The sequence below is a fragment of the Mobula hypostoma genome, chromosome 21, assembly GCF_963921235.1.
Source record: "Mobula hypostoma chromosome 21, sMobHyp1.1, whole genome shotgun sequence".
NCBI lineage: Eukaryota > Metazoa > Chordata > Chondrichthyes > Myliobatiformes > Myliobatidae > Mobula > Mobula hypostoma.
This window is the reverse complement of record NC_086117.1, coordinates 42,770,202-42,783,137: the sequence shown is the minus strand read 5'-3', so window position 1 is coordinate 42,783,137 and position 12,936 is coordinate 42,770,202. Positions and strand designations below refer to the sequence as shown.

Below are 12,936 nucleotides of genomic sequence, written 5' to 3'. Positions count from 1 at the left end.
GCGCATGCGTGTACATGCGCAGTCAGGTGTGTGAGCATGCGTGTACGTGAGCATGCATGTACGTGCGCATGCGTGTATGTGCGCGGGCAGGTGTGTGAGCATGCGTGTACGTGCGCGGGCAGGTGTGTGAGCATGCGTGTATGTGCCGATATATTTTTTTTCTCTCTACAAATCAATTTTGGCTAAATCTTCCCAATTCTGATCAGTGAAACTACACTGTACATACATTATTTCTACTGTGTATTTATCATATCATTCCTGCTTTTACTATATGTTAGTGTTATTTTAGGTTTTATGTGCTATTTGGTATGATTTGGTACGTTATTTTTTGGGTGTGGGAATGCTCAAAAATTTTTCCCATATAAGTTAATGGTAATTGCTTCTTTGCTTTACGCTATTTCGGCTTAGGAAAGGTTTCATAGGAACTCTCTACTTTGGGATAGCGGGGGAAACCTGTATTGGTGAAAGTGTACCTGGAGCACTATGTTCAGTATTCTACTTATTTAAGGAAAGATGTTAAGGTGTAAGAAATAATTCAAAAAAGATTCACTAGTTTAATGCCTGGGTCAGAATGGATGTGGCAGGGTATTTACTCTGGGGCAAAACTAAAACAAAGGGGAGTCACTGTTTTAAACTAAAGGGTCACCCACATAAAAAGGGAATGGAATTAAATTATTTTTTCTCAGGGGTCATGAGTCTCTGAAACTCTCTTCAGAGGATGGTGAAAAGCAGACTCTTTGAATACTCTTAACACAGGAACTAATTTATACTCGATAAGTAAAGGGATGAAAGGTTATGTGGATGGAGAGAATGCAGAGTTGCGGTTATAATTAGAACAGCCAAGATCTTAATAATTAGCAGAACAAATGTAGTCCAAGTGATCTAGTCCTTCTAAATTATATGTTTTCAGGCAAGTTGAGTAATGATGACAGAAAGTGAGAGGTTCCCCAGGTGAGACAGGTGAAAAATACCTAAAGGATATTTAAAGAAAAAGTGATGTCAATATGTTAATTTTTAAAAATTGATAAGCAGTAAGAAAAGGAGAAACTGAGAGGAAGATTACAGAATGGATATGAAGCAGTGAAAAGGACAAGAAGAGAAGAATGCTGTTTTTTCTGTGAGCTGTAATTAGTATTTGTGTAAGGGGGTTTCGTCTCTTATGTTACTGTGTAGACTAATTAAAATGGCTTCTTTGTTATGTTATACTTGGGAATGCTTCTTTGTTATGTTGAACGCTGAGAAAGCCCTTCCCGCTAGCAGTTTGTTTTGTCTTATCTATTGATATGAGGACGAATGAACCAATTGCGATAGTTGTTATGCTTTTGGTGTGTCTGAAGATATTGTATGCGCGGGGTTTTGGGGGCAGAAGGCGGGAGAGCAAGACAGAGGATGGACCAGGTGCTGTGATGTCCGCTAACGGGGTCGGACCCCGAGGAGGGCGTTCGGCGAGGAGACGGATGGTCTGGTCGACCATCGTTGTTGGTCCCAGGCGGCCGGTCGAGGTGGTCCAAGGGGTTGCAGGGTGAAGAAGAAGGTTCTTGAGCTCTGACTGTTTGGTGCACGAAGAGATTGAACTTTGATAAGTGTGGCGCCTCTTATTTTCCTTTTGTATTTTATTCTGTATTAATTATATAGTTCCGGTAATATCTATAAACTGTAAATCATTTAATCATATCTGGTGTATTGTTTGTTATTTGGGCGGAGTGGGGTACATCACACAGCATTCATACAAACTAATTACCTAGTTTGGCGGGGCTGAGGCTGTTTCCTTAGACAGCAGCAAGCCGAGCGACCCTGTGGTTGGCCGGGGGGCTACATTGTGTGGGCTTTATCCGGGATTGGGTCTACTGGTATGCTGTGTGGGTGCCCCGTTTAAATCTGTAATATGTGTCTCTGTGGGTTATTTGCTGGTTAGTGCTGTATGCATTGTGGGTGAGGTCTTTGTTCGAGTTCAGACTAGCATTGACGAGTTGGGGGTGGAACTCGGGGCTGTCCATGCGGTTGGGAGAGAGAGGAAAGAGTGGTCTGATTTGGAGGTAGTGTCTGCGAATAAATGTTCTAGCTCTGGCAGGCTCCGCCTGGCACTTGGGATAGTGTCCACCCCAAGAGGGGCGGAGGCATGCGAGACACGGGCGGAGCGGATCTCTCAGTTGTTAGATGAGTGGCAGTGCTCGGTTGAGGGAGAGCGACAGGGATTGGTTGAAAGTTTATTAGGTGGGCTGGTGATGGTGTTAGAGCTGTCAGGTTCACTTACACCGTAGTGACAGCTGTCAGTTATTTGAAAGAGGGGGGAAAGTTTTCAGTGTATCTTCTCTGGTTGGGAGGGCGGCTAAATTGCTTGCAGTGCCAAGGGGATCATTTCAGGGGATCAGCCCCTCCTTCAGTTGTTCAGCTGATCAGAGAGGTGTCGGGAAACTTAGTGGAGGCCCAGTGAGGGAACGGATTGGGGTCTCTGGGGAAGCACGTTCCCAGCAATGTACCAATGAATTTCCAGAAGGAAAAGACCCTATTCCCGAAGGCTTAGAGGGACCACGCCCCAGGGTGTCGTTACGGATAGAGGGAAGCGATGCTAAAGCCATCCTCGACCCCGGGGCACAGATCAAGATGTTGTACAGTTCGTCTTACAACCGGTGTCTGAAGCATTTACCCTTGACAACCGCAAGGGCACCGGAGATTCTGGGTACTAGTCTCAGTAGTTATCCAGAAGACGATGATTGGTTAATGACCCTGGAGTTAATGGGGGCATTGTCTGGGCACCCAGCGTGTCGAGTTGCTTCTGAGGACGTGTGTAGCAGCCTTGAGCCGGTACCGAATTTAAATGAGACCCAGCGGTGGTATGGCCTGGGGGTGAGACCCTCTTAGTAGAGGCTCTGAACTACCACGAGGGAGGGGAATTGACCGCTGAAGACACCTCAGTGAGAGAGAGGTCGCAGCAACTGGACCTTGGCGCCATGGAAGATGGAGGCAGCATGTGTGTGGATTATGCGATGTGGTTTAATGTGCTGGATCTGAGGAGTGGATGTCGCCAGATCCTGAGGAGTGCGGCTGTCGAGCCAACGACTGCCGTTATTAGTTCCCTAGGATTCTTCCAATCCGAAAAGATGCCCAAGGGCATATCCGGAGCCCCTGCATCCTTCCCGCGGGGCATGAGGAAGACCATGGGGGAAGTGAAGGTGTGTGAAGTTTTGGCGTATGTAGATGACCGCCTAGAGCTTGGATTCACCTGGGGGGGGGGACGAAACGAGGCGAGTGGCTGAGCCCGGGTGACAGAAGCAAAGTGTCAAATGTGGAGGAGTTTTTGGCCGGAGAAGTTTGGTGCAATGTGAGAAAATCGACCCGACATACCAGTTGATCTTCCTGGTGTTGGAACAGACGGTGGTGGACCTGGGGATGGAAACCCAGGAGTTCAATCTGAATGAGACACAGGGGAGAGAGGGCATTTGCACTGCTGAACTGAGTGCTCAGAAATGCTGGCCAGAGACTGAGTGCCACGCTTGTGGGACGACCATTGCAGACTTGGAATTCACGCTCGTCAACGTGGAGAAGGAGCAACGGAATTCCGAGCCGACACTGCGGTCATGTACTGATGAATTAATCCAGCGAGAAGAAACAATGACCTGCCTTCGAAGGGATCAGCAGAAACTCAAGACATCAATTTAGAAAAGATTGGAAGACTTACAAGTTGGGGAAGATCAAGGAAGTGTTCTGACTAAGGCCAACAGAAAACCGAGAGCCCAGGGAGGGGAGTTTGACTACTCTCCCAAGGAAGTGAAGAAATGGAGGACAGATCTCGGAAAAGGGAGGCGGACGCTTGAAAGGAACCTGAAGATGACTATTGCGAGTTTAAATGAACTGGAAAAACTGAAAGTTGACCTGGAAGACATCATCAGGAAGAAAAAAACTAGAGGCTGAACATTCTTTAACTGCTGCTTTTCAGGTCAGGGTGGAAGAAGCTGGTGGGGTAACTGCGTCCCAGATGGAGATGGCCAAGAACCCTGAGTCAGAGCTGTTGAGGCTGTGGCAAGAGTTGAAGGAGTCCCCGAAGAAGCTGACGTCTCGACTGCAGGAGGCTGAAGGGGTTGCCCCGGCTAAATGTTTCAGTTCGGAGAAACTTAAACAGCAGCTACCGATCGAGGGAATGAGGAAGAATACGGATTCGGAGGATGTTGTGCTGGACACGTGCCACATGCTGCCTTTCGCTAACTTCCCCGTGATTGAGGAAGAGACCTTTGGCCCTTCTCCCACTGAGTCAGCTGTAGTGGGGAGGGCTAGCTATGGGCAGTCTGAGTTACGGCAGGATCGGGAAGGAGGAGAAGCGGGGCCCGGGACATGGGACAGGGGGCTCCGAGCTGTAATGGTGGCCTGAGTGAGAGAGGAGTTGGCAAGCAGGCCCGAGGTATCCCTAGTAGTGTCTGAGCCTTTTGGGTTTAGGTGAGGGGGTACGGAGGTCTCGGAGGGTTAAGAAGCTCCCAGATAGATTGGCCTATGTAGCGCCCGTGGGACGGGTGTAAGGTCCACTGTTTGGGGAGCACTGTCACTGTGTGTATCTGTGTATGTGTGTGTTGTGTTTCTGCAGGACTGGTTGGCGAGTTCTTTAGAAGTCATGAGGGTATGACTTGGTGGGGGGAGAGTGTAAGGGGGTTTCGTCTCTTATGTTACTGTGTAGACTAATTAAAATGGCTTCTCTGTTATGTTATACTTGGGAATGCTTCTTTGTTATGTTAAACACTGAGAAAGTCCTGCCCGCTAGCAGTTTGTTTTGTATTATCTATTGATATGAGGACGAATGAACCAATTGCGATAGTTGTTATGCTTTTGGTGTGTCTGAAGATATTGTATGCGCGGGGTTTTGGGGCAGAAGGCGGGAGAGCGAGACAGAGGATGGACCAGGTGCTGTGATGTCCGCTAACAGGGTCGGACCCCAAGGAGGGCGTTCAATGAGGAGACGGACTCGTGTGGAACGTCTGGTCGACCACCTTTGTTGGTCCCAGGCGGCCGGTCGAGGTGGTCCGAGGGGTCGCAGGGTGAAGAAGAAGGTTCTTGAGCTCCAACTGTTTTGTGCACGAAGAGATTGAACTTTGATAAGTGTGGCGCCTTTTATTTTCCTTTTGTATTTTATTCTGTATTAATTATATAGTTCCAGTAATATCTATAAACTGTAAATCATTTAATCGTATCTGGTGTATTGTCTGTTATTTGGGCGGGATGGGGTACATCACACAGCATCCACACAAACTAATTACCCAGTTTGATGGGGCCGAGGCTGTTTCCCTAGACAACAGCGAGCCAAGCGACCCTGAGGGTGGCCGGGGGGCTACATTTGTATAATTAGTACTTTGTTAACTCTTTTTGGGGACCGTATTCAAGAAGGCATCGCACCCTTTTGGGACTTAACGTTATGAAAATGATTGATTGTGTTGCAAAACTGCCTTTTTTTGCATATCATGTTATTTTCCATCTCTTTCCAGGTGGCTTGCAACTGTGTACAGGATCTCGAGATAACTCCATGTGTATCTGGGATGTGGAAACCGGAATCTGTCTACTGAAATCTGCTATTTCCAGGAATCTGGTAGGGCTGATTAAAAATGATTGCTGTGTTCCACCTCCCACAACCCCACCACCACCCAATACTTATGAATACAATGCAGAAAAACAACCAGTATTTCAGATGACCTGTTAAATTGAATCACCATCTACCCTCTCAGAGGACTGTAAGAGATCCCATGGACTGGTTTAAAAAGCAGGTTAGTTCTACCTCTGACACCACAAGGTCCTTTCTCACACCACCATCTACTAGGCCCAAATTGGGGGCATGATGGAATGAATAGTCTCTGCTTCAGGACAAACCAACCCAAATGACTGGGTATCCCACCACCCTAAATATTCATCCCCTCCACCATCAGTGCACAGTACCTACCTCTTATGGCACCATCTATAAAATGAAATGCATTCCAGCCGCACCTACAAATCTGCACTGTCTACTGTCAAGAAAGACAAAGGCAGTAAATGCTTGGGAGCATGACTACCTGCAAGGTTCCCTCCAAATCAGTCCCCATCCTGATCTGGGAATGTCTTGCTGGTCTGCGTGGAGTTAGTCATTGCTGGCATCTGTATCTTTGAATTTCCCACTAAACAGCTCTGTGAGAACATCTTCACCAGTAAGACAGCAGTGGTTCAAGGAGGTGGCTCACCACCATCTTTTCAAGGCATTTAGGAATCAGCCAGCCTGTATTTGCCATCAATACCCAAATGCAAAAGAGGTAGCTACCGATGTACATGATTCAACTGTACATCTCACTGGTGCTCGTTGTGTGTGTTGGCTGCTACATTTCATGCACTGCAATTGTTAGTGCATTCCAAAATAACAACAAAAGCAGCAAAGTGCAAGAAGTCTAAGGTTATGAAAGATGCCACATTTTCTTTTCTTTACTCTGTTATGACAGTTACTTATTTTGTTCCAACTTGATTTGTTAATATGACTCAAGCCAGAGTCACAGTGCCCCCAGAAGGATGAGTTATATAGATGTTGCACCGAGGTGGCGACAACTGTTTCAGTCATGTAAGTTTTCATTGTCTTGGGATCAGAGGCTTGGAAACATCGCCCTTTTTTAAACCTAAGAAAATCAGCAGCTGACACGAAGGCAAATTCAGGGATTGTGTTGGTCACGGGGCAAAGGCCTAGTATGGCTTGCTGTGCTGAAGAAGGTGGATGGGGGTCGTGTGGGTGCAGAGGAGGAAAAAGGATCGGAAATCTGTCTATCAGCCAGGAAGGAGAAGGGGATCACAGCTATGAAGTGTGACCTGAGTAAGTGGTTATTGGTTGTGAGGATCAAGCACAGGATCTGCCAAGAATCAGAGCTGATCCTGACCCTGAGAGTTAAAGGGCCTAGAGGAGTGTGGATAAGGTTGTTTGTGATCATCATCAGGGGCTTTGCCTAATTGTTGTAGAGGGAGATCATAGATTGGAGACTGAGGCTTAGAGAAATTATATGGTCAGGAGATCATAGGATCCGTTACAATTTTGGATCTGGGATATAAGTTTGACAGTCACCTGGCAAGGTTCAGAGAACAGCTGGGCAAAGGTAAGGCTCTTTTGCCAAATTAATTACCAATCATATTTATTCAGAGACAAGATGGTCTAAATTCTCTCGCAATATGCCCTAGTGTCAAAAGTATCAAGGTGACACATACCCAAAAGTACCAGTCAAATTATGTCTGTAATTCATCATAATTTGGAAACAACATTTACATTTCAATTCTCGCAAAAGATTGATTTTCAATTGCAGCTTGATTTCTTTTCCCTGTACTCTTACATTTTTTTATTGGAAGTGTACTCTGTACTTCCTGATTCAGTAACACACAGAAAACAGAACCGCGGTGTCTGGTAATTTGACTATTAAAGAATACAGTGAGACATAGATCAGTTGAAGATTTTGGCAGGGAAGTGACAAATGGAGTTTAATCTGGGGAAGCGTGAGGTGTTACACTTTAGGAGGTCAAATGGAAGGAGAACGTATATAGTTAATGGCAGGCCTGTAAAAGTATTGATATATAAAGGGAACTTGAGGTCCAGGTCGATAGTTCATTGAAAGTGATTAAACAGAGATAAAATGATAAATTATGGAATGCTTGTCTTCATTGGTAGGGGTTTTGGGTATGAGTAAAGAGGTCCCTTACTGCAGTTACAGTATATATAACTTCAATCAGACCACACTTGGAGTATTGTTTGCAGTTCTGGTTGGCCTGTTATAGGAATGATTTTGAGATTATGGATAAGGTGCAGACATTTACCAGGATGCTGCCTGTGGGGTATAAGATATAAGAACAGGCTGGACAAAATTGGGCTGTTCTCCTTCGAGCATCAGGAGGCTGAGAGAAAACCTGACAGAGGTTTTATAAATGATGAAAGATATAGATAGGGTAGACAGTCAAAATCTGTTTCCTAGGGCAAAACTGTTAAATACTAGAGGGCATGGTTTTAAAATTAGAGTGGGAAATTTAGAGGTGATGTGAGAGGCAGGATTTTTAGGCAGAGTAGTTGGTGCTTGGAATGGTAGTAGTGGAATCAGATAGGTTGATGGAGTTTAAGAGGCTTCTAGATAAATACATGAATATTAGCAGAAAGTTTGAGGATTGGGAAACTTTTAAACACCAGCAGAAGGCAACTCAAAAAGCAGTAAGGAGATAAGAGTTTAAATATGATGGTAAGCTAGCCAATAATATAAAAGAAGATTAAAGAATATTTTTTCAGATATATAAAAAGTAAAAGAGAGGTTGGAGTGGATATTGGATTGTGGGAAAATGGTGTTGGAGAGGTATTAATGGGGGAAAAAGAAATGGCAGATGAACTTAATAGGTATTTTGCATCAGTCTTTACTGTGGAAGACACTCGCAGAAATTCAAGAGTGTCAGGACAGAAGTGAGTGTAGTTACTATTACTAGAAAGAAAGTACTTGGGAAGCTGCAAGGTCTGAAGGTAGATAAGTCACCCAGACCAGATTGGCTACACCCCAGGGTTGATGAAGAGACTGTGGTGGCATTAATAGTGATCTTTCAAGAATCACTATATTCTGGAATGGTTCCAGAGCACTGGAAAATTGCAAATGTCATTCCACTCTTTAAGAAGGAAGGAAGGCCAGTTAGCCAAGGTTGGAAAGATGTTGGAGTCCATTATTAAGATGACTTTTGGAGTGCTTGGAGGCTTCATGATAAAATAGGCAGAAGTCAGCATGATTTCCTTGATGGGGAAATCTTGCCAGACAAATCTGGTGGAATTCTTTGAGGAAGTAACAGTCAGAATCAACAAAAGAGAGTCAGTGGTTGATGTGTACTTGGATTTTCCAAAGGCCTTTGACAAGGTGCCACAAATCAGGCTGCTTATCAAGATAAGAGCCCATGGTATTTCAGGAGAGACACTAGCATGGGTAGAAGATTCTCTGCCTTCTGCTAGTCAGCTAGTGGGAATAAAGGGGGCCTATTCTGATTGGTTACTGATGACTAGTGGTGTTCCACACCAGTCACTATTGGGACAGCTTCTTTTCACATGATATGTCAATGATTTGGAAGATGGAATTGATGGCTTTGTGGCCAGTTCGGGGACAGTACAAGGATGGGTGGAGAGGCAGGTAGCATGGAGGAAGCAGAGCGCCTGCTGAAAGACGTAGACTGATTAGGAGAATGGGCAAAGAAGTGGCAGATAGAATACAGTGAAGAGAAGTGAATGGCCGTGCAATCTGGTAGAATGAATAAAGGTGTAGGCTATTTTCTAAATGGTGAGAAATTTCAATATCAGAATCGCAAAGCAACTTTGGAGTCCTTGTGAAGGATTCCCTAAAGTTTTATTTGCAGTTTTTGTCTTTTGTAAGGAAGGTAAATGCAATGTTAGCATTCATTTTGAGATGACTAGTATATAAAAGCAAGGATGTAATGCTGAGGCTTTATAAGGCATTAGTCAGACCACACAAGTATTGGAAGCAATTCTTGGCCCCTTATCTAAGTAAAGATGTGCTGGCATTGGAAAGGGTACAGAGGAGGTTCCTGAAATTGATTCTGGGATTGAAAGGGTTACCATATGAGGAGCATTTGATGGCTCTGGGCCTGTACTCGCTTGAGTTTAGAAGAATGAGGGTGGATCTATTTGAAACCTATCAAATATTGAAATACAGTGGATGTGGAGAGGATATTTCCTATGGATGGTGAATCTAGGACTAGAGGACACAGTCTCAGAATAGAAGGACATGCATTTAGAACAGAGATGAGGAATTTGTTTAGTCAGAGCTGGTGAATCTGTAGAATTCATTGCCATGGATGGCTGTGGAGTCATTGAGTATATTTAAACCAGAACTTGATAGGTTCTTGATTAGTCAGAACATCATAGGTTACAGAAAGAATGGGGTTGAGAGGAATAATAAATCAGTCATGATGGAATAGCAGAGTAGACTCAATGAGCTGAATGGTCTAATTCTGTTCCTTTGTCTTATGATCTAATATGAAGGAAACGGAGGTATATAAATGATAAACAGGAGGAGATTTAGTATAAATCAGCATCAAGATCAGCACAACTGTCTGTACTGTTCTATGTTAGATGTGACTGTGGAATGGCTTGCTGAAAGAATGAATACACAACCCAACAACTTTTTTAAGTGAAGTTAAATTAGTGATCACATATATTACTGCTTCATTTACTAGTTAACCTATTGCCATTTGGTTATGTGGGAGCACTGACTGACTTTGGCTTTTCTAGGTGACACATATCTGCTGGATTCCTACAGAGTCACTTGTCATTCAGACTTCAGAGGACAAGATGGTCAGGTGGGTGAACCGTGGCCCAATTCAACCAGGAGACAATTCAGTAGGAGTCTTTATTCAGTGTCCAGCACAGATAATCTACCAGCAAAGATATTCATGGCATCATTTGCTTGTGCATATGCATGCAACAAACTCAGATGGAATCAGCTATTGTTTTTATTTATCTATATTTCAGAATGTGGGTTTTGACCGTCCTTAGTCATCCTTAGCAGCTGTTCAAATTAGCTCACCACTGAGTTTAAGATTTAAGATAAACTTTATGATTACCTTTATTTGTCATGTGTACAATATTTCGAGACATGCAGTGAAATATGTCATTCAAGTTAACAACCAACCCAGTCCAAATGTGCGCTGGGGGCAGTTCACAAAAGTCATCATGCATCCTGCGCCAACTTAGCATGCCACAACTTGTAATGTGGGAGGAAACCAGAGCACCTGGAGGAAATCAATGTAGTCACAAGGAAAATGGCAAACATCTTGCAGATGGCAGTGGGGACTGAACTCCAATTGCTGATCATTGCCGCTGTAACTGCATTATGCTAATAGCTACACTACTGTGAAGATACTCCAACAATGCTAATCAAAAAACTGCAGACACTGGAAATCTGAAATAACAACAGAAAATGCTCAGCAGTTCAGGCAGCCATCCTCTCTGCAACTGTCAATTAACCTGTTTGCTATCCTTCCCAGTTCTGACAAAGGATCTTGAAGATGAAAGGTTAATTTTGTTTCTCTTCCCACAGATGCTGCCAAATCTGCTGAGTTTTTCCAGCATTTTCTGTTTTTATCCCTACATGCAGTTGAATAGGTTGGCTCCAGGATTTAGATCCAGTAACATTGAAATAATATTGCTGAATCAACATGTTGTCTTACATGAAAAAGCACTTGGGGGTGATGGCATTCCCATACATGTACCTCTTTCCTTGGTGGTAGAAGTCATAGGTTTGTAATGTTTTGTGGGAGTGCCCTAGAGAAGTAACCACAGTACATTCTGTAGACGGCACATCCTGTAGCCAATTCTGCTGGTGTGGTCCAGTTAGTACACAAGGTGCTAATCAAGCAGGCTGTTTTGCCCTGGATGGTGCTGATGCTTGTTATATACAGTAGGAATTGCATTCATCCAGACAACTTGAGGACAAATCACATCAAAAGCCACAGCCACACAACATGAAAACAGGTCCTTTGCCCATCATACCAGTGTTTATCATCAAGCCCCCATTTACACATCTCATTTTCATTCTCCCCACATTACCAGCAACTGCCCCCATGTTCTACTATTCATCTACGTACTAGGGTCAGTTAACCTGCCAAAACACAGACCTTCAGGATGTCGGAGGAAATCAGAGCACCAGGAAGAAATACACTCAGTCACGGGGGGCGGAGGGGAGATATAGAAATTCCATCACAGACAGCACCAGAGGTTGGCATTGAACTGGGACACTAGTTATTTGGTAGCTGCACCACTGTAAGTCACCCATGATTTGCAAATGGTGGAAAGAATATGGTGTGTCAGAAGGTGAATTAGTTTCTGCATGCTACTCTGTCTCTAATTGTACTCTTGTTGTCACAGAACTTACTTAGCTGATCTAGTTGAATTTTCAATCAATGGTGGGCATTGGGGTTATTTTTAGGATGGGATTTGGTACTGTTAGTGCTCTTGAATGTCAAAGATAGGCAAAACTTCCTTTTGTTGGAAATTATCTTTGCCTGATACATTTAAACATAGAAACAGAAATATACAGCACATTACAGGCCCTTCAGCCCACAGTGTTGTGTGGACCTTGTAACCTACTCTAGAATTACCCTACCACATAGCCCTCCATTTTTCTAAGCTCTGTGTACCTATCTAAGAGTCTCTTAAAAGACCTTATTGTATCCACCTCTACCACCTTCATGGGCAGTGCATTCTACGCACCCACCACTCAATGTGTGGAAAAACTCTGTGATATCCCCCTTGTACCTACTTCCATGCTCCTTAAAACTATGCACCCTTGTGTTAGCCATTTCAGCCCTGGGGAAAAAAGCCTCTGGCTATCCACGTGATCAATACTTCTCATCATCTTATACACCTCTATCAGGCTGTCATCCTCCGTCGCTCTAAGGAGAAAAGGCTGAGTTCACTCAACCTATTCTCATAAGGCATGCTGCCCAATCCAGGCAACATTCTCGTAAATCTCCTCTGCACTCTCTCTATAGTAACCACATCCTTCGTTTGTAGTGTGAATGTTATTTGCTAGTTATCAGCTCATGTCTGGATGTTGCTTGACTCTTACTTCATTTGCTAGGAGTTGCCAATGTGCAGTCATCAGCAAACATTTCTGCTTTTGATACTGCGATGGATGGAAGATCTGCAGTCAAGCAGCTCAAGATGGCTGGGCTAGGATACTGCCCTGAGGAACACCTTCATGGATGTTCTGACTTTGCACAATCACAACCATTTTCCTTTAATCAAAATACGATTCCAACCAATGCAGTGTTTCCTCTTCCATGCCCATTGACTTCAGTTTTACCGGTGCACTTTGATTCAAATACTTCCTTGATGTCAAAGACACTTACTGTTGCCTCCCTGTCTGAATTCAGATCTTTGGTCTATGCTTGAATAAAATTGAATTTGAATTTATTGAAATC

The 12,936-nt window shown here is 44.1% G+C and overlaps 1 protein-coding gene across 2 annotated transcripts in view; it reads left to right on the top strand.

Moving 5' to 3' along the window:
• wdr31 (WD repeat domain 31) overlaps positions 1-12,936 on the top strand; it is a 61,385-nt gene that overhangs the window by 22,558 nt on the left and 25,891 nt on the right. For both annotated transcript variants that reach the window (XM_063073174.1, XM_063073173.1), the window contains exons 6-7: positions 5,469-5,569; positions 10,244-10,311. In XM_063073174.1, coding sequence (XP_062929244.1) covers positions 5,469-5,569; positions 10,244-10,311 — 169 coding nt within the window. The remainder of the gene's footprint in view (positions 1-5,468; positions 5,570-10,243; positions 10,312-12,936) is intronic.